Source organism: Acinonyx jubatus, chromosome X, assembly GCF_027475565.1.
Source record: "Acinonyx jubatus isolate Ajub_Pintada_27869175 chromosome X, VMU_Ajub_asm_v1.0, whole genome shotgun sequence".
NCBI lineage: Eukaryota > Metazoa > Chordata > Mammalia > Carnivora > Felidae > Acinonyx > Acinonyx jubatus.
This window is the reverse complement of record NC_069389.1, coordinates 26,817,197-26,837,906: the sequence shown is the minus strand read 5'-3', so window position 1 is coordinate 26,837,906 and position 20,710 is coordinate 26,817,197. Positions and strand designations below refer to the sequence as shown.

The 20,710-nt window shown below is 40.3% G+C and overlaps 1 protein-coding gene across 16 annotated transcripts in view; it reads left to right on the top strand.

Annotated features, from left to right (window-relative positions):
- DMD (dystrophin) overlaps positions 1-20,710 on the top strand; it is a 2,092,562-nt gene that overhangs the window by 1,499,239 nt on the left and 572,613 nt on the right. For all 16 annotated transcript variants that reach the window (XM_053201917.1, XM_053201921.1, XM_053201923.1 and 13 more), the window contains one exon: positions 18,453-18,570. In XM_053201917.1, the coding sequence (XP_053057892.1) occupies positions 18,453-18,570 (118 nt within the window). The remainder of the gene's footprint in view (positions 1-18,452; positions 18,571-20,710) is intronic.

The window sequence follows — 20,710 nt, the reverse complement described above, 5'->3', positions numbered from 1 at the left end:
GAGTCTATGTTTGAATGTTCTTCCACTTTGTTTTCAACTTTGGAAGAGAAGCGAGGAGAAAAGAAAACAGCAGCATTAGTAATTGCTATTCCTCTGTCACCTCCTGTAACGCTGGGTTATTTTAACTTATCATTGAGAAATATCCCAGAGGTCCCTTCCCTCTATTTGTTTTGTTTCTGTACATGTTTGTATTTCCTCAGTTTGGAGAAAACCGTCTGCCATTCTGAAGGTCATTTACCTGAAAATGATAGAGAGCTGCCTCACTTCAGACAAGTGCATAGTAATTATCTATCAGTGATCATTGTTCGTTAGTTCCCTATTTCGGGATGGAGGGACCGCCTCCCCACCTCCCGCCCCCTCCCCCCCCCCCAGCACATTATCCCAGAGCCTACTGATTCATTCACGTCCTTGGGCTAAATTGGCCACCCACTGTGCTCTTGTTGTTTTGTGTATGGTGGTGAAAAGATTTAATTGGATATTGTTGAAAAGACACAGAGGCTAACTCTCAATTTTCATGTGTGGCTCTTCCCTCTCCCTCTGCACCGCCTCCTTTCCTTGATGAGAAAATTGCCCTCTCCATGGTAACAATTAAAAAAAGCTTTCCGAGTTTTTGGTAGTACTTGTTGCAGAGAAAAGAAGTCAAAAAGTAGAAGCAGTTTAAAAATGAAAAGGGGGAGGAAGACAGCTGGGAAGAAGGCTTAATGTTTATGAGTGGGTGTTGATGGGGGAGAATGAAGCTGAATGAGCAAAGCTGAAGGGAAGCTGGTGTTTCTGTATCCCAGAAGGCCGTCCCCCCTTCCTATCCTGCGGGCTGTCATTCCCCCAAAGATAAGGGCTTTATTCTGGATTTCTGCCAGGATTCACTCCTGAAGAGCTGCTAGTCACAAAACAACAACACCCTGATTTCCTCAAGGAGTCACAGTTCATTATTATTTTTTTTTAATGCAACGCTTTTGTGAGCTGCAGTTTCCACCTCCTAACAGGGACATTCAAAGGCACTTTGGGTGACAGGATGAGGGAGATGGCAATAGTGAACCTCTCCCGCCTCTGGAGGCCTTTGGTTAAACTAGGTTTGCCATGGAGGGCTGGATTCTCACTGCTTCGTGCCTCCTGTGCTTTCCAGATTGTGGAATTTTGTAACCCTTCGCACTGACTTCCGCGTAGTACTGAATCAGCCCCAAGAAGGGTGTGCCACATTGTGACCGAAAGTTATATGCTAAGTGGCTGCAGACCATTGGTGGTGGGGTGACTAATGGCTCCCCAAAGATAGCTGTGTCCTCACCCCTGCCACCTGTATGTTACCTTACACGGTGAAAGGGACTTTGTGGAAAGGGTGAGGTTAAGGATGTTGACATGGGGGTGGAGGATCTTCATGGATTATTCTGGTGTGCCCATGGTCATCACAGAGGTGTTTAGAAGAGAGGCCGCAAGGAGATAATCCAAACAGGCAGGGGAGGAATGAGAAGGTGCTACCCTGCTGGCTTTTAAGATGGCGCAGCTGGGCCAAGAGCCCAGGAAGCCTCTGGAGCTGGAAAAGGCAAGGGAACAGGTTGTTTCTCAGAGATTCCAGAAGGAACTCAAGCTCTGTTGACACCTTAATTTTTGTTTCTAACGCCAGTGTTCAGACTTTTGACCTCCAGAAGTGTAAAACAATAAATTCAGATTGTTTCAAACCATGAAATTAACGACAGATAACTAATACAGCCGTGAACATTTGATACCAGCTGATTTTGCGCAATTTTAATGCAGGCTTTCTTAATGCAGGCTTATTTTCTCTTAACTATAAGGAATTAGGGTATGAAGAAAATGTCATGATCGCCCATTTTAACCACAGAAATATGTATTTCCGGTATTTAAAAAAAGACAGGGGTGCCTGGGTGGCTCAGTCGGTTGAGCGAGCGACTTCGGCTCAGGTCATGATCTCGCGGTCTGTGAGTTCGAGCCCCGCGTCCGGCTCTGTGCTGACAGCTCAGCCTGGAGCCTTCTTCTGATTCTGTGTCACCCTCTCTCCATGCCCCTCCCCCGCTCATGCTCTGTCTCTCTCTGCCTCAGAAATAAACATAAAAATTTTTTTTTAATTTAAAAAAAGACAAATTTGGAAGCAATGGTGCGGCATGACAGCGGTAAAGACAAAACAAGAGAAAATGTCCATTTGGAAATGAAGTTGGGAAAAATGAACAGTAACAAACCAATTATGTAACTTTCCCTCCGTTTGTTTTTTTTTTTCATTGTTTAACCCGTTGCACTCGGTTTTAGATACTGAACTGCCATGAAGCATTGAGGGGTTCAGTGTCAGTAGAAGCATCACAGGGGCAGGAAAGTGAAGAATATATTTGAGAAGAGAAAGGAGGGTAGTTTGTTCAGATGCTGCGGGCAGACAGGGATAGGCGTGGCAATCAGGCAGACCTGAGTTCAAATGCTCTTCTCCTCCGAGGTGTCTGGCTGTCTTTGGGGAAGTTATGAGTCTCCTCTGAGCCCATTTGGTCATGTGTAAGAATAGCCACCTAGGGAGAGTTGTCTCAGGATTAAATCGCGTTTGTGAACCATCTAGCCCAGCTTCTGCTACATTGTAGCTGCTGAGGAAGTGGTAGCTATGATGTACGGGGGAAAAAAAAACACTGGAAAAGGACGATCTGGGGCATTTTCTTCCACCCACACCACATCTTACTTTTGTGACTTTGCATACGTTATGTAACCTCTCTGTGCTTCATTTCTCTTATCTATAAAAGATAGTAAAAGTGCCTAACTCAGATGGTTGGTCTACATTAATATAGGTAAGGTGCTTAGGACAGTTTCTGGCACATAGGAAACTCACAATACTAGTTGTTGCTGTGTTAGAATTGTTAGGCCATGGGAGTTTGAATTGTAAGGCAGGGAACGGGGTGACAAGTTTCAGTAGTTATTGATGGAGAGGACTGTATTTAAGTGGATCCAGATTGGGGCAGATAATTACTAGTAAAAGATTACACGATGGATATTTACGAAGCCAAATCCGTGTAATCCGTTGCATCCCTCAGATTCCCTTTTCTCCTTATTTTTTTTTAACCTTCTGTTTTGGGCTGCCCTTTGTACAAATATTTAATACTCAGACTTCTCTGTAGTAACACAGGTGCTAAGAGTTAATTTTGTCAATACTTGTGTATGATGTCATCCCTTTCATGAACCAACAGCTCGGGATTAGCTTTGTGAAGTTTTAATGGAAGTATTGACCTCATTAGCACCCCTCTGGCCACTATCTTAGAGAAAACTTCCGCTAAAAGGAAGGCAGATCATTCATGGAACAGAGAGAGAGACAGGAAAGAGGGAGGAAGAACTGAGATAGAAGTATTAGAAATGAGAACCAACCGACAGTACTGTTTTATGTATTGTTACCAGTTTTTGCCTCACCTGGTCTCACGCCTCTAAAATGTCCGGTAAATAAAACACAGAAATGTGAAGAGAGAATTCTTACTGCAACCTTTCTCCACGGATTGCTGCTTCTTTTTAAATGACTTAAAATTTATTGAAATGGGCGTTAATATTAAGCACCCTTCCCCATAAAACAGAGAATTAAACTTAACTCTTCCCTATAATGTAAACAGCTTGATTAGGTATGCAGCATTGCAATCTCCAGTTAAGAACTGATTAAACTTGCCCTTGGAGCACATCTAGAGGCTCATGGGTAAAGAGTTGTGCACACTTTCCTATCAAACAGAACATGAGGTTTCCATATTCCTCAAAATCGGCTTTGGTCGAGCCATGGGTTGGCTTGGAACTGTGCCACGTGAAGCAGTGCGCCCCTTCTTCCTCCCCGCCCCCCCCCCCCCGGTTGGGCTTCTTTCATGGTGCAGCGCGAGTGTGTGATTTAGTGGCACAGTGTGCTAATGTAGACCCATTTTTATAGGATCAGAACTAGTACAGTCCAGAGAATTGAAAAGTATGTCTGAGCTTCTCCCCCTAGAATATGTCCCCTCCTTTAAAAGCTGTCACACGGTAAGTTCCAATTGAGTTAAAGGCTGTTGTGCTCCTACAGGGAAATATATTCTATTGTAATTTTTATGTCCCCCAATAACAGTCTGTTCTTTGTTTACTGAAGAGAGCTTTTATGTCATAAAATGGCATTTTTTTTTGACAGGGAAGCAGAATCATTGTTTTATTATAGAAAATTTCCTCTTACAACAGCAGAAATAAATAGCTCATCTCTTAAGCTCCTGATCAATGTCTCACACCTCCTACCCCAGCAACACTTCACTGCAAGTGTATTAACACTCCATGAGAGCAACTCTATTCACCTACCGAGAAATGATCTTCACAAATGATTTACAGCTAAGCCAGGGCTTAAACACATAGCACCCAATCAAAGGCAGATTTTTATCTTTTCCCCAGTCATATAATGTCTGAGAAGAAATAGATCAATGTCGGCCTCTGAGTATATGCAAAGAATGTTGTCTCTTTTGAAGCACGAGGCCCAATTGTTGAGCTTTTTTTTTTCTTTATATGTACGTCTAATGGGACACATCACACTGTTTTGATGCAAAGGTGTCGTATAGATTGGGGCACACCTCTCTTCTCCTTTTGGATATTGTGTCTCCTGTGTGAATGCACACAGCTGCCCTCATGCTCCCTGCCTCCCGCTCTCACTCGTCTCACACTTGTTTGTAAAACTCAAAGAGGTTTCCATGCCATGAAGATACCATTTTTTAGCACAGACACATAATGGCTCACTATCCGCAGGTGATCTTTGCTCTGTAGGGCTCAGAACTTGGTGACGTCAGAAGGTCGAGACCTGATAAATGAAATACATTCTTGGTAACATATTCCTCAGTTGCTGTTACTGCACAGAAACTCGGACTAGCCATATGTGACTCATTTCTACCTAAGGTACTTGAATGTTTATAAATAGGTTTATGACTTTTCTGTCCCCAAGATTGGGTGATATAAAGGTAATTACCCTCATTTTACAGATAAATAAACTGAGCCCAGTTCTCTCCCTGTATATGCAACATGAATTGAACAGCTGTGCCAATTATTTTGATAATTCACGTCTTCCCATACACCACTCAAAGATGGGAAAGGAGCCTTTGAGGGCTTGAATTACACCGATTGACTGTGTATATGAGTTTAATTGCCTCTAGATGATCACTCAGTCTCCACTTGACTTGCACGTCCGGGTAGCGTCACAGAACAGTGACATCTCTTACTTTGGCGATACGTACCACGGTTCTCATCTCAGCTAAATAAGTGGCATCTTTAAAATGTTTTGAAAACACGAAAAAGGCTGGATGCATTTTTAGCATAACCTTTCATTGGCCATGAACTTTTGTTGTTGAAGGGATTAGTATAGTACTTATTAAATAACAGTCTTCTTTCCTAGAACCTGGAGACTTACCTGAAGACTCATTTCCCAAAGGAAATATCATAGGTCTAATGCAATAATAGATGTAAAAGGACATTGCAACGTTAAGTTCACAAAATGTGACATCAAAATATTATGCTGATAATTCTTATTACCGCTGATAATTGAGGGATCCCAATTCTCTCTCATTCCCTGGCAGTCTCTTTATTCTTCAGAGCAGGAATCTAAGAATTTTAACATTCTGAGTGTTCACTTTTTTCTAAACTGAAACAACAGTCACTATGTACTCGCATCTAATTTAATATCACATGACAAGTGGGATCAGAAAATCTGCTTAATAATTCTCTGTGACAGTTCGTTACCAGCAGTGGGGCTGAATTTCTTTTACTTACGTGCAGTGCAGTTCCTATTTTCTCCTGAAATAAAAGGATGCATGAGGTTAATTTAGAATGGTTTGCATGTTTTCATGACTGGAAATGTAAACAGAGGGGCTGGATGAGGGAGGGTTTTCTTGGGTCATTACAGTTCAGCTTTTGAGTCCTCTCTTCAAAAGGACTTTGGACATGGGGCACCTGGGTGGCTTAGTCGGTTAAGTGCCCGACTCTTGATTGCTGCTCAAGCCATGATCTCCCGTTTTGTGAGTTCGAGCCGTACATCGGCCTCTGTGCTGAGAGCACAGAGCCTGCTTGGGATTCGCGCGCTCTCTCTCTCTCTCTCTGTCTCTCTCTCTGCCCTTCCCCTAACTGCTCTCTCTCTCTCTCTGTCAATAATCAATAAATAAAATTTAAAAAAAGTACTTTGGATGCAAAGGTGCAAGGTTAATATTTCCACACTGCCACTTTTATTGGGTCATTCCTCTGTTCTAGAAACTCCGGTGCTGCCCATTGCCTTCGGTATCATGTCCTTACTCATTCGTCTGGTAGTCAGAGCCCTAGCTTCCCTTCCCAGCTTGGTCACGGCCATGAAAATTCTGCTCACTGCAGAGCAGCCCCCCCTTCTGGAGCACTCTATAGTGTATTGGTGCCTCCACACGTTGGTTTAAGCTCTGTCCTTGCCCTGGAATCGCCCCTCCCATCACTGGGTCATCGCTATCAATCCTGTTCATCGCGTAAATGATAGTTCAGCTTCCTGATCCTCAAAGTCACTTTCCCTAAACAGGCTCGTATTAAAATTGCGTTCTTCAGAACCCCATCAGCATAGAGTCTATAGCCTGTAGACTGTAACGTTTGCCATTTACATACTGTGTTCTCTTACTGACTAACTGCATGTGTGAATGGGAATGGGCAGGCCTGAAGATCGTCTCCCCAGCTGCATTGCTAGCTCATTGCAAGTTGAATTCATTGGGAATGTTCTTTTATTCCATCCTCTCTCACCCACAAAGCACATGCCCTACTGTAATGTATTGTGCGTAGACTCCTGCCAGTACATATTTCCCACCCATTTGATTGATTGGTACGCAGTTACCTGTTAACGCTGGGCCTCTTTATCTGGCATTTCTACAGCTGTGGATAGTATCTTTAGGATGCAAAATCAGGATATTCTGCACCAGGAAAAATATTACAAATAATGCCCTCAGAGAGTTACGTTTCACTGCTCGTGTCATGTAATTTGTCGTCCATTTTATTAATTTGGTTCACTTACAATTCAAATTGCTGTATAGTGTGCTCTGATTAGATAAAAGACAAATTATCTTGACTACTTGAAGTTAGAATGCCTCCCAAATGGTGTTATTTAAGATAGAACAAGAAATGAATGATGGAAAACTTGAGCAGAAAAAAAACCCCAAAATACGTATAGTATAAAATGATTTCGGTTTTCCCTTTCTTCTAAAATATATGGGGGGAGAAAAAAAAATGCATCGCTCATTTCATTCGTCATGACATCAAAAGCAAATGTGACGTACATGACAAAAACTGGTCTTAAAACTGCCCCAGTTAAACTTTGTCGACATGAGGAATTTACAGAACAAGAGAGTTTCAAGAAATGTGAACAACGTAGAATAACTGATAGATCTAATGTTGAGCAGCTAAAAATATCAGCGCCCTTTCTATCAGCTAAGAAATGTATTTGCAAACCATTATCGACAAATTGTAGCCTAAAATTCTTCTTTCTTCTTGACTTTGAAATTATATTTCAAGATCCCTAATTTAGACCCCATTATTTACTTACTGGCTTGTGTAACTGAAAGTTTTCATTTTTGCATGTTAAGGGGTTTATGGAATGCAAGTGAATCAATTCTTTACATTTTCTGTGGCAGAATAACTTGCAAATGATCATCAAAATCTCTTTTTCAACCACAGGAAAGAATTTATTTTAAAAATAACATGCTAATAGTAGATTAGCTTTATATCACACCATTACAAGAAAGGCCTCAGATTCGGGAAGCTTAAGTTTTGTAAGCCCCCCGAAATGCCAACGAATAAGGAAGATATTATTACCAAAAAGCAGAGCGATAAATCCCACAGACTGTCCTACTGGTTTTTGAAGCTGATAATTTCTTAACTAGCTATCCTAGGTTTCTTGTTTAAAGGTAGGCAACTGATCACTAATTTTTATAATATTAACAAACACTGCTTGAAACAGAGATGTATGTTCTAGTCATTCCCCCACCCTTCTAGTTAGAATTATCTTTTTTGCATTGCCGTTTCCCCCTACTGTGTTCAGTCCTTTGGTCAGTCATCACTCTCACGCACGGTTGTCTGTTTACCATATTTCCCGGAAAAGACCAAGAACGGAGGAAGGTGTTCCAGCCAGAAAGGATAAAGTGTACAAGGGCATGGCCTTCAGCAAGTCGTGGCTCCCATGCCTTCATTTTTTCTAGTCTTCACTGTTACCTGGTTCCTCTTGATAAAATCCAAATACCTCAGGCTGGTTTTCAAAAACCCAACCATAAAACAAGATCAATTTTCTTTTATCTCATCACAGTGCCCTATACAACAAATTTGATTATAAGTAAACCAAATATATAAACAGGAAGATAAATGACACGACGTGAGTAGTGAAATGTAACTCTGAGGGCTTCCGCTGTGCCTATCTAAATTATCTCCTATTTTTCCCGGTGAAATTGTAGACATCAGCTACCCTAGCTGAGGCTTTCTTTTATTTCTATGTCTTTGCTCATGCTTTTCTTTCCCTTATTTTTTTAACATTTTATTTATTTTTGAGGGAGAGAGAGAGAGAGAGCGAGCTCATGCACACATGAGTGGGGGAAAGACAGAGGGAGGGAGACAGAGGATCCAAAGCAGGCTCCGTGCTGTGAGCCCAGAGCCCTATACAGGGCTTGAACTCACAAACCATGAGATCATGACCTGAACTGAAATGAAGAGTCAGATGCTTAACCACCTGAGCCACCCAGGCGCCCCTCTTTCCCTTATACAGCCCTCCTCATGACCTAGCCATATCTTCCAAGGTTCAACCACAGCACCATCCTTTCTATGAAGTCTTTCCTCAAAATTCCCATGTGTGATCATTCCCCAAACTGATTCCTTTCAGTGGCTGTTTCTGTCTTCGCCATTTACTTTGGTGCTTTTGCTAGACCTTTTCTCAGATATACTGTCTAACTTCCTGTTGCACCCTGGGAGGCCAAATAATATGAGCAGCGGTAAGCTTGCTTACCCAGTGATCGTGCGCTTCTAATGGGAGGCACTGGTGGTGCAGAGGGAGAGAGGAGGGCGAGTCAGGTGATCATTAGGCCCCTTTACAGCCTCAGCCCCTGTCAAGAGGTCCTCTCCCTGCAGCTACGTCTCAGACTCTCTTAACGGCACCCTCCACTTAGCTTTTCCAGCCTTGAGGAAAGTCTCCCCATCCCAGTTTGGATGGGTCATTTGTTCATTGCAGGTACCCTAACTGATTCAGTACTAAGTGAATTACTTAAATCACTGATTTCCCCTTTTGTGTTCCCATTTCATGTTCCTGTCCCATTTAATCTCATCTGTGCAATAATTAAATCATACTATGTTATCCTGTAATATACTCTATTATACTACAGCATACGTACTTTGTAACTATATCGTACATAGCTCGTAAGTGTGTGGACTCTGGGACCACATGTCCTATGTTAGAAGTTCTGACACGTAGTGTGTGTGGTCCTGGACAAATTGCTTAACTCCTTTTTCTTTCATTTTCCTCATCTGTAAAATGGAGATAACAGTACCTATCAGAGTATTATGATGATTAAATTGATTATTTTTTTTATTGAGCGCTTTTATGGTTCTTATGCAACAGAAAGTATTCCAAGCATTTTATAAACATGAGCCCTATTTATCCTCATAACAAACTTAAGGGATAGATATTCTTATAATCTTCATTTTACAGTGGTAGAAATGAAGAAGAGAATGGTTAAGTAACTTGCTGAAAATAATCAACCAAGTGAATGGCAGCCAGGATTCAAACCCAGGCAGCCTGACTCCAGAGTCCATTCTCTGTGGACTATGGTAGACTATTCTGGCACATAGTAAATGCTTAATAAACAACTCTTACTGTTGTTAGGAATTTTATTAATTGTTGATTAATTAATCACTCTATTAATTGTCGATGAGTTCTTTATTTTTGGCTAGATTATGAGCTCCTTAAAGAAAGAGGTCAAGGTTTATTTGTCTATGTCTATTAGCCGAGTGCTTTGCATATATTTGCAGGTTAGTAACTGTTCATGGAATTAATTACTAATTGTTTCTCATGTATTTTTCAAAGCCACGCTAGCCTTGGAAACAACTAATAACTAGCTAAAACTGTAAATGGAATTTGAGATCCCCCACAGCCATTATTATTGCCAGGGCGACAGTTTACCCTTTTAATCCCAAATTCTTAGATGATTTGCCACTTTCTCTATATGTTCCTTGCTTTACTTCTCCCACAATCACAAAGACTTCGCTTGTCCAGTAACCATTGGTGCTGACAGGGTCCCATCTCAGACAACGGCCAATTGTTTTGTTCTGCATTTCCTGACCAGAAGAGATTTTCCCCCAAACATGGATCTTTTAGCTTCCTGGTTGATACTTAAAGAAACTTAGAGTAAGTTCTCAGGAACCAAACAAGAGGCATCTGATGGACGTAATATAATTTGTGTTAAAGTGCAGCCTTCCCATCACAACTTTTATTCTCTGCTAACTTCAGGCTTGAGGTCAGGATTGGCTGCATAAATTGTGGGACCCAGTTCAACATGAAAATGAAGGACCCTTTGTTAACAAAAATGATAAAGAACTTCAAGATGGCCGCAGCACCACGGTAAACCAAGCACGGGACCCATGAAGCCAGCCCTGATTGAGATCTCTGCCTATCCAATGGAATACATTTTTCTTAACTTTGCTATCTTCCAGAGTCTGAAAACTTGCCAAAAAATTCCTTTTACAAATGTTTTCCAGGAACTCTAGTGTTTGTTATGCATAAAGGAATTTTGGCGGCTTGCTTTGATAACCTAGTATTCTTGAGCTACGTGTGTAGAATAGAACCTCACCATCACAATGTAACACATCTAAATCATTCTTTTATCTACCAGTTCAATTCTAGGCGCACTGAAAGTAAGGGGCATATTCCTTTAAAAAAAAAGTAGCTGTGGTTTTTAATAGAGGTGCTTTTGAAATACTAATTCACTTGAATCTTAAAAGGGATATTGGTAATGTTCAGAAATTGTGAGTTATACATCTTGGTGGTAATATCATGGAATCACCATGTTACGTAGATCTGAAGAGTTGATGAGAAGTTTAGGGTCTAAAAGAGCAAAAGTGGGTATAGTAGTTGGGGCTTGAGATTAAATATCCCAAGACAGGATTAAAAAGGAAATGATTTTATTTGAGGAGATATCTTTGTGCAAGGACATGGGGAGGAAGTGAGAGAAGGTGGGAGAGCCATTACATTAAAATGCAAGCCTGACCCCAGATGAAAGAAAGAGGGAGAGAAGGCGGAAGCATCCCAGTGTGCAGTCTAAGCAAAGCCGTTGGGGAGTTGCTGAGCCCAAATCAGCCACAGGAGCCCGATGTCTCCCAAAAAAGGCTCCACTTCAGTATTGCTATCACATTCAGTCATTGGTGGGAACAGTCTGCGGGAGATTTGGCTTCTCTTCAGTGTAGTGATGGGTTTCCAAAGGCAGCAGCTGGGTTCCTCAGTCAGTTAGGTCCCAGTCGTAAAAGGCTTGCACATTGTCATGGCCACCACAGTGGGTATTAGCAGCAGTGGTATTTAAAGACCTGTAAACATAAAACTCCTGGAAGAAAACACAGGAAAAGCTTCTTGACGTTAGTCTGGGCAATGATTTTTTGGATAATGACACCAGAATCGCTGACAATAAAAGCAAAAATACACTAGTGAGAGTGCATCAAATTAAAAAAAAAATAGCTTCTGCACAGCAAAGGGAAAAAAAATCAACAGAATGAAAGATGACCTACAAAATGGGAGAAAATATTTGCCAATCATGTATCCGATACAGGGTTAAGATTTAAAATACGTAAGAAGAACCTCCTGAAACTCAATAGCAGAAAACCAAATAATCAGAATCAAAAATGGGCAGAAGACCTCAGTAAACATTTTTCCAAAGAAGGCATCCAAGTGGCCAAGAAGTACACGAGAAGGGGTTCACCATCACTGATCATCAGAGAAATACAACCCGAAACCACAGTGAGGCATTACCTCACACATGTTGCAAGGGCTGTTTCCAAAAAGAGGAGCTATTACAGCGTTGGTGAGGGTGTGGAGAAGAGGGAACCTTGTACACTGTTGGTGGGAATAGAAATTGGTGCAGCCACTATGGGAAACAACACTTCTGGGTATATATCCAAAGGGAATGAAGTCAGGATCTCAAGGAGATATCTGTGGTGCTATGTGTATTGCAGCATTGTTCCCAATAGCCAAGATATGGAAACAACTTAAATGTCTGTCAGCAGGTGAATGGATAAAGAAAATATGGTATATGTATATATATATTCACTGGGATATCATTCCGCCCGAAGAAAGAGGGAAATCCTGCCATTTGTGATAACATAGATGAACTTGGACAACACTATACGGAGTGAAATAAGCCAGACACAGAAAGACCAGTACCGTGTGATCTTACTTATATTTGGAATCTAGAAAAAGGTGAACTCAGGGAAACAGAGTAGAATGATGGTTGCCAGGGGCTGGGAAGTGGGGGAAATGGGGCAGTGCTGATCACTGGGTACAAACCTTCAGTTTTCAGATGAGTAAGTTCTAGAGATCTGCTATACATTATTGTAACTGTAGTTAATGTACCGTAAACTTGAAATTTGCTAGAAGGGTAGATCTTAAGTGTTCTCGTCACACGCACACAAAAGTAACTGAGAGATGATGACTATACTGAGTGTGGTGATTATTTCACAGTGTATATATATATCAAGATATCGAGTTATACCATTATATACAATTTCTATTTGTCAAACTCACCCAAATAAAGCTTTAAAAAAAGTTTTATAAAAAAAAAAAGGAGTCTTAGGGATGCCTGGGTGGCTCAGTCGGTTAAGTGTCTGACTTCGGCTCAGGTCTTGATCTGATGGTGTCTGGGTTCACGCCCCACGTCCGGCTCTGTGCTGACAGCTCAGAGCCTGGAGCTGCTTCAGATTCTGTCTCACTCTCTCTCTGCCCCTTCCCTGCCCGCACTCTTTCCCTCTCTCTCTCAAAAATAAATAAACTTTTTAAAAAATAATAATAATAAAGGAGTCTTAGAGATAATTAAAAAAAAAGTTTGTAAAATTTAAACAAAGAAGGGCTGAAGACCATGTAAATTCCACTTCATTCAGAAGACCCTCCTTAACCCGTAAATTTTATTAGATATCTCTCCTATATGCTTTGATAACTCCTCGTGCTTTCCCTACCATAATACTCACCTCAGCCTATTGTAATTGCTTATTTACTGCCTGTCTTAACTACTAGTTTGTTTTCTCCTTGAGAATAATAATGTTTCCTCCTTTGCTTCTGTATCACCTGTGTCTGGGTCAAAGACTGACGTAAGTCCTAAAAATTATTTGCTGAAACCCAAATTGGGGGGCATTCTGCAAAATAACTGGCCTTCGAAACAGTCAATGGTATGACGCTCAAAGAAAGGCAAACAACTTTTTGAGGTTAAAGGAGGCTAAAAAGATTTGACAACTAAATGCAATGCATGAGTCTGCACCGGTAAATGAAAGGCAATTAATGGGGTAATTGTCAAACTATGAATAAAGAATGTGGATTAGATTATAGAACTAAAGCCGTAGTGTATTTTCTGACTTTGAAATTGAGCTGAAGTTATGTAAGAGAATGCCTTTTTTTCTTAAGAATTAAGCACTGGAATATCAAAGGGTAAAGCTGCAGATGATTCACCGGTGGTTCAGAAAACAGTATCTATTATATGTACATATGTAATTATATCCACAGAGAGAGATAGAATGATAAGTTATAAATGCAATGAGGCCAAATGTTAACAATTGGTGAGTCTGGGTGAAGGATACATGGGAGTTCTTTGACCATTCTTGCAATTTTTCCTTAACTTTTAAAGTATGTAAAAATAAAACGCTTTTTAAAAAAAGTATTTCTTGAATGAATGGAGGACAAAAGGCTAACCACAATTAGAAGGTGTTCATGAAGAAGTTGCCAACAGAGATGGAGGTAGAACATTCAGAAACGTAAAGAAGTTATACCGAGTAGGAAAATATCCAGGCCAGTTTAAAATGTAAAAGAGAAGTGAGGGACTGGAGGACAGTAATGACAGATCCGTGGGTGCCTGGGTGGCTCATTCGGTCAAGTGTCCGACTGGATCTCAACTCAGGTCTTGATGTTAGGGTCATGAATTTAAGCCCCACGTTGGGACTTGGACTGGACGTGAAGCCTACTAAAAAAGACGGCTTTGGTTTTGGCCAACCTATTTGGAGAGGCAACACATGCCAGAGAAGAAGCCGGCAGGTGCTCAGTGAGGCAGTTGAAAGCTAGGCATAGGATTAGCATCCTCACAGGTAAAACTCTTTGAGTTACTAGAAAGGCTGCGGTTTAGGCCCTACCTGCCTCATATGCTTTTTTTTCCCATACATACAGTGGTTCAATAAACTATTTCACCTTGTCCATCCTTGATGTTAATCTTTGAAAATTATAAATGAAAGAATATAAGGTCTACATCTTTACCTTATGTGTAAGTTTAAGTCATGTTTATTTTCTGAAAAAGGCAACTACTGAAAATCACCATGGGCCTTTGTTCTAAGTATAAATATGTAAACACTATTGATTTTTGTAGAAATATTAAAAATATGAAGAGTTTATTGTTCAGGTCTTTTTTTAAACATGTAAATATTAACTATTCAACTAAACCATAGAGTCTTCTGCTTGAGTATTAGGTAGAATTCTATTTTACCAAGTACAATAACAAAGTGTAATTCTTTCTAAGAGCTCAGAATGACCTACTTAGAGTATGTATAGTTTCATTGTTTAACTCCCCTTTTCATAGGATTGCTATTTATAACCACTTCCTTCAACCCTGGGGGGGACTTAGTAGGATTAACGACTTCTGATTCACTTTGTATTTGAAGATTTTTTTTTTCTTCCGTCTTTGCTCAGCTAGTGGAATCCATGATGAATTCTCATCTCCAAGGGGTAAGCTGTTTTTAGTAAAGCCCAGTAGCTGGCTTATGACTCCTTAGAATAACATCGATTCCTTCCTTCCCTTGTGTTTGTTTCTTCCAGAATGATAGAATCTGTGTAGACATGCTCAATTACCATGCTTAGGTACTGTTAAGCATGTCATGGTTTTAGTCTTGTTCATGTAAGTTATATGTGTAATGAATATCCGGGCTCCTATCTGAAAAATAAATAAGCATAAATAGTGTGCTACTTGTTTTCGCATGACAAATATGGACCACTACAGCTAGAATGAGGAAACTGAACAATAAATAGAAGAGGCCTAGAGGTCATTTGAGGATGAGGATTAGAGTAGAAAGAGTGTTTCTCAGAGAGAAGCATCTGGTGAGAGTACCAGATGGGGAGGCAAAGAACAGAATTTCATCGAGGGGTATTTTGAAGGTGGGTAATTTGAGTAATGATTAGATCTAAGGTGTTCTCCCATCTGTGGGTGGCTCAGTGGAATAGAGACGAAGGTCATTCTATTTGAAAAGTTAGGAGATTATAAAACCACGTTGTCAGGTAAGAGAAATTATAATAGCAAATAGAATACACTCAAAAGGAAACCAAATGAAAAGAAAAAAATAATTATTCTTTTCACTGAGTGTGTGTGTGCTGTTCATTAGCAAGAAAGCCTTTCAGTCACTGTTTTTATAATATCTTAATGGAAAAAATATTTAAATATGCCATATTCAAATCCTTTCCTTTATTTCTGGAAAGAGAATCAAAGGAGAAAATTCCCATTGTGCTCTACTAAGAAACCACTATTTAATGAGTATATTAGTGTCTGATAAATCCCATAGCAATATATATTATTATTGTGCAATTTCTTTTTAGAAATGAACCTTTGTATGTATTGACCAAAGAGTGGGATAAAGAGTTACGATTTTGTTTTGAAATTCTTTAGAAATGAATAGTTTTATTACAGCTGTGAATCTCTGTAGGTTTTTAAGGAGGCTGCTTCAAAGGATGTCATTAATAATCTTCTCAGGTGCTTACAAAGCATGTGTCTGTCAGCAGAATTAGAGAATCACCCAACTAGAGAACAGGTTTCACAATACCCTGAGACCTATTTTGTTCATTAGAGAGGAAAATGGCTTGTGTTAAGTCTAAATTGACATGCGTGCTAATTTCAGCAGTAAAAGCTGTTCATTGTGGTCAGGTTTAATTTAGATTAAAGTTGATCAGGTTACTTCTACAACGTACGTCTTAAACGAACTTTGTGATCCTAAAAGAAGGAGAAAAGTAAAGCCAACCTTGGGAAATACATGCAAAAGAGAGAAGCAAAGAATAGCTTGGCTGTTTGAGGGTGAATTAATATTAAAACAAATGAAAATGACGGTAAAGATACTCTTGGTTGTGTAAAAATGTCCAAGTATCAAAAAACACAAATTTGCATTTAAATTGCACAAAGCCGGGGCGCCTGGGTGGCTCAGTCAGTTGGGCGTCCGACTTGAGCTCAGGTCACGATCTCGCGGTCTGTGAGTTCGAGCCCCGTGTCGGGCTCTGGGCTGATGGCTCAGAGCCTGGAGCCTGCTTCCGATTCTGTGTCTCCCTCTCTCTCTGCCCCTCCCCCGTTCATGCTCTGTCTCCCTCTGTCTCAAAAATAAATAAAATGTTAAAAAAAAAAATTTAAATTGCACAAAGCCTACCTAATCCGTTCGTGCCCTGTGTTATCTCCATAGATAAAAATTTGTGTACTTTGCTACCTGTATTATATAGAGTTCTTGGTTAAATTTGAGGGAAATATTTGACTTTATCTGAGGTTTCTGGGTAAGTCTGTTTTTAAAGCATCTATTTGAATGTGTTAAATATTTAAGAGTCAGGAATTCCGAAGTACCTTTTAAGCGTGCTGTGTCACAGATGACCAGAGTTTAACATTCTAACCCTGGAAAACATCTTATTTCATAAAATCTATCCACAACTATATGGTTCCTACTTTAAAATTTGTTCAGTGCTCTCCAACTGACTTATGCCACTTACTTCAATAGCTGTCTTTGGCAATTTGTTCCATATTTCAAACACCCTTTTGTGTAAAGAAACCATAAAAGTTAGAAACCTGAAAATTGGATTTTTCTTCTGAGCAATCACAGCTTACAAATGTGGAAAATTGGTTAAAAGTTAGCCCCTCCAATTTTTCAACACAGAGAGGGGAAAATGCGCAAAATAGATGTGTAATGTTTGGATAAGTCCTTGCCATTATTTTAATACTACCGAAAGCAATTGCGCTGAAATCACGAGGCCTGTGTCCCTACCTGTTCACAAAAGAAACACCGCACAAACGATCGAAACTCGGCCTTTCTGAACCCAAAAATCCTTAGAAAATCGGCAGTAGTCAAAGGGCATGGTAGATAACTAAGTTTCCTAAACATTACTATCTCCACCACGTTTCATCTATTCACTTTCATTGGCCTCCTGCGTGGTTATTAGGAGAATAAAAACGCGAGATTGTGTGTAAAACATCTGTCACGTACGGGTTATCAACTAATAACAAATATTCATTATGCCTTCCCAAATTAAAATAAAATTTATTCCATTTTAGAAAGAGAACAAGCGAGAAGTCTTATTTTTCCCAAGCTTCTATGTAAATATCGCTGGGACATGGGCCCTTTAGTGCAGAGAGGGTGAGTTGACAGAGACAGTAGATGGACACTGGTGGGAGGGGGGAATTTCTTAGTGATTAACGTGGCTACCTATAAATACACACATCCATACACACACACACACACACACACACACACACACACACACACACACACCTATTTCTTGGCTTTATTCTGCTGGTACTTTTACCTAAAGCAGTATTAAAGTAATTGCTAATACAGAATATAAATACTACCTTCTAGTCTGATGCTTTCCAAACTTGCCTCGTCGTAAGAATTAAGTAGAGAATGAATTTGTTAAAAAGGCATTTTCCAAGCCCTCCTCCCTACTCATTTGTTCATGGTGGGGGAGAACGTGGGTGGTGAGGTGCAGGAATCAGGTGATTCTCATCGAAGGCAACGTTGGGGAAGGACTGACTTAGCTTATTGCATCCCCTTCTGGTAGGTGAGGAAGCTCAGGTACAAAGAGGTTAAATCAGTTACGTCTCTCGGATCACTTCTGTGCTTTTTCTGTTTCTAAAATATACACTTTAATTTTGACACTGCACAAGATGAGATTACAAGTATAAATAGCTATCTGTCATAAGTCAAAAAATTACATTTCTTGGTTGTGGCACTCATGCACTGGTTTAAGTGAACCCAGGTACTCTGAAATGATTCCATCTAAGCTCTTAAATAGTGAAGCAAGTCTGTAATCAAGATTTTCATCTGTAATATTTTTGGTGGCTAAGAATGAAACACATTTCCTGTTAAAGTGTTCTCTATAAAGCCTTGTACACTAGAGATTTATATCCAGTAACATATTTTTTTTTTATTTCCAGAAGTGCTTTGGTTGGTTGGAAAATTGCACTTTACTTTGTATTACATAAAAGGTATGCGCACTGCCGGTGAACTTCAATATTAAGTGAAGCTTTTTCCTTCAGGCAACACTGCAGGATTTGGAACAGAGGCGCCCCCAGTTGGAAGAACTCATTACCGCCGCCCAGAATTTGAAAAACAAGACCAGCAATCAAGAGGCTAGAACCGTCATTACTGATCGCAGTAAGTCTTTTAACAAGCGTGGGCAACTTACCATGTATGAAAAAGTTTCAGTAATGACTTGGAAGTCGATTTGCCTCTGTTGCATTCATCAAAATAGTGCCAAACGGTTGTAAGTTATACCTCTTGTGCTAAGATTTTTCATTTCATAGTGTTGTCTTTCAATAACTGAACACAATTCCATGGAATCGAGGAAATAAATTTTTCATGAATCCAGGCTTATGTAGACGCGAAGCATGGAGTGGTGGGCGTGGTGAGCATGGTGTGACAGAACGTTTGCTCCTTGGTTGTCATCTCTCTGGGCTAGCATCCATGGCGATGTCAGTCTCTCCCTTGTATTCTTGGTCGTTGGTCCAAGCAGGCAGTTGCTTCCTGGACCGTCATTCGTTCCCTTCTGCGGTGGCACTCTCATATCTGGACACCCCCCTGTTGCTGTGATCCTCTCACTGTGTAACAGAGAAATCATTGTACCGTTCTTCTGCCATGCCGGGACGGGCGAGAGCCTTGGGAGGTTGTTTAAGGCCCATCTGCCTAGACATTGCCTGGACTCTTCTTTATACATAGGGATTCGGAGTGCCTGTGCATGGGGTCTGGAAGAGTGGAGGAAGCAGAAGGGAAAACTACTCTCCTTCTGTTACCCTCAGAGGCTCTCCTCAGGAATGAGGCCCAGTTCACCTCTGCTATCTGATTCTCTTGGATCTCCCTGGATTTCTTTCCTTCACTCTCCCTACCTCCCTTCCAGGGACACACATCCATAGTGATTTTTTTTTTTTTTAATTTCCCGTGTAATGCCCCTTTCCTCCCTTCCCATAACCAGCGGGATTTTTTTCTAGTGTACGAGTAGGGAAATCCTTCATTTCATCACCTTTTCTTTTTCCTTCCAAATCTTTCGTCTTTTACCAGGCATTAGGCTTTTGAAACTCAAAACCAAGAGTCTTCAGAATTTACATTCTGTTGGATTAGTACTTGCCTAAGTCACCAGTATAAAAGGTTAATATTTGAAAAATATTATTGGTCATACTTGTATGCATTAGTAAACACTTAGTGATAATAGCTATTATTTATTGAGTTCCTCTTAGGTATCAGATAGTAGGTCTTCTATAGTGTGTGGGTTTGTGTGTGTGTGTGTGTGTGTGTGTGTGTATAAAGTCTTTATAAAATCTTGTCAGCTAAGTTTCCTAATCCCTCATTTTATAGATGAGGAAACAGTTTCTGAGAAAGGTTAATCAAGCTGCTCTAGTTTACAACACGAGCCAAGACCAGAGCTTGGAATTTGCCAATGTTTCTTTCTGGCTTGAAAGTCTGTGTTTCTTCTGGAATGTTTACCCTGTTTCATCCTGTTTTATTGTTTTTGTTAATGACCTTAATCACTAGGACTAGGATTAAATACTTTTTTGGTCTGCAATTATGTATGTTTTGATTCACTTCCTAAAGACCTTTCCTCTTTCACCTGTTGTGATCCTTAATTAAAATAGACTTTTTTGATTTTGAAATTTTAACTCTTTATTGTTGCTCAAACAATGTATTTGAATATATGCTAATGTATTAGTTGAGTAGCACTAGCCACTCTAATAGGTAAGATCCCAAAGCTTGGTGGCTTACCATAGAAGTTTACTTTTTTCTGGTGCAGTCGAAAATAAGCAGCTTTCTGTGACGTCATTCAGGGACCCAAACCCCATCCATCTTTTGTGTCCAGAACATCAGAGTCCTCTGCACTTAATGGGCAGATGAGGAATAAGCATTGTTCGTTGAAATTTACTAGGAGGCGGGACTGGAAGTGGTACACGTGAATTCTGGTCAGAGCCAGAATTCATCACATGACCACACCTCGTGGCAAGGTAAGCTGCAAAATATTGTTCTGGAACTCATCACATGACCACACCTCGTGGCAAGGTAAGCTGCAAAATATTGTTCAGTGTTGAGCCCAGGGAGGAGAGAAACTAGTTGGTAAGAAACTCATCATTCTTTTCCGTAGCTAATTTGGACAGGAAGAATACACTTAAGTTGTAGAGTTCTGTGTAAGGTATAGAACGCCATTTGTATAACGAGCAAGGCAAGAACAAAATTGCCTTATAACGATCAACATAGATAGCTCTTTGACTGATGTAGTAGAATGTTCCTCACTCAGTCTGGAACCGTGAGG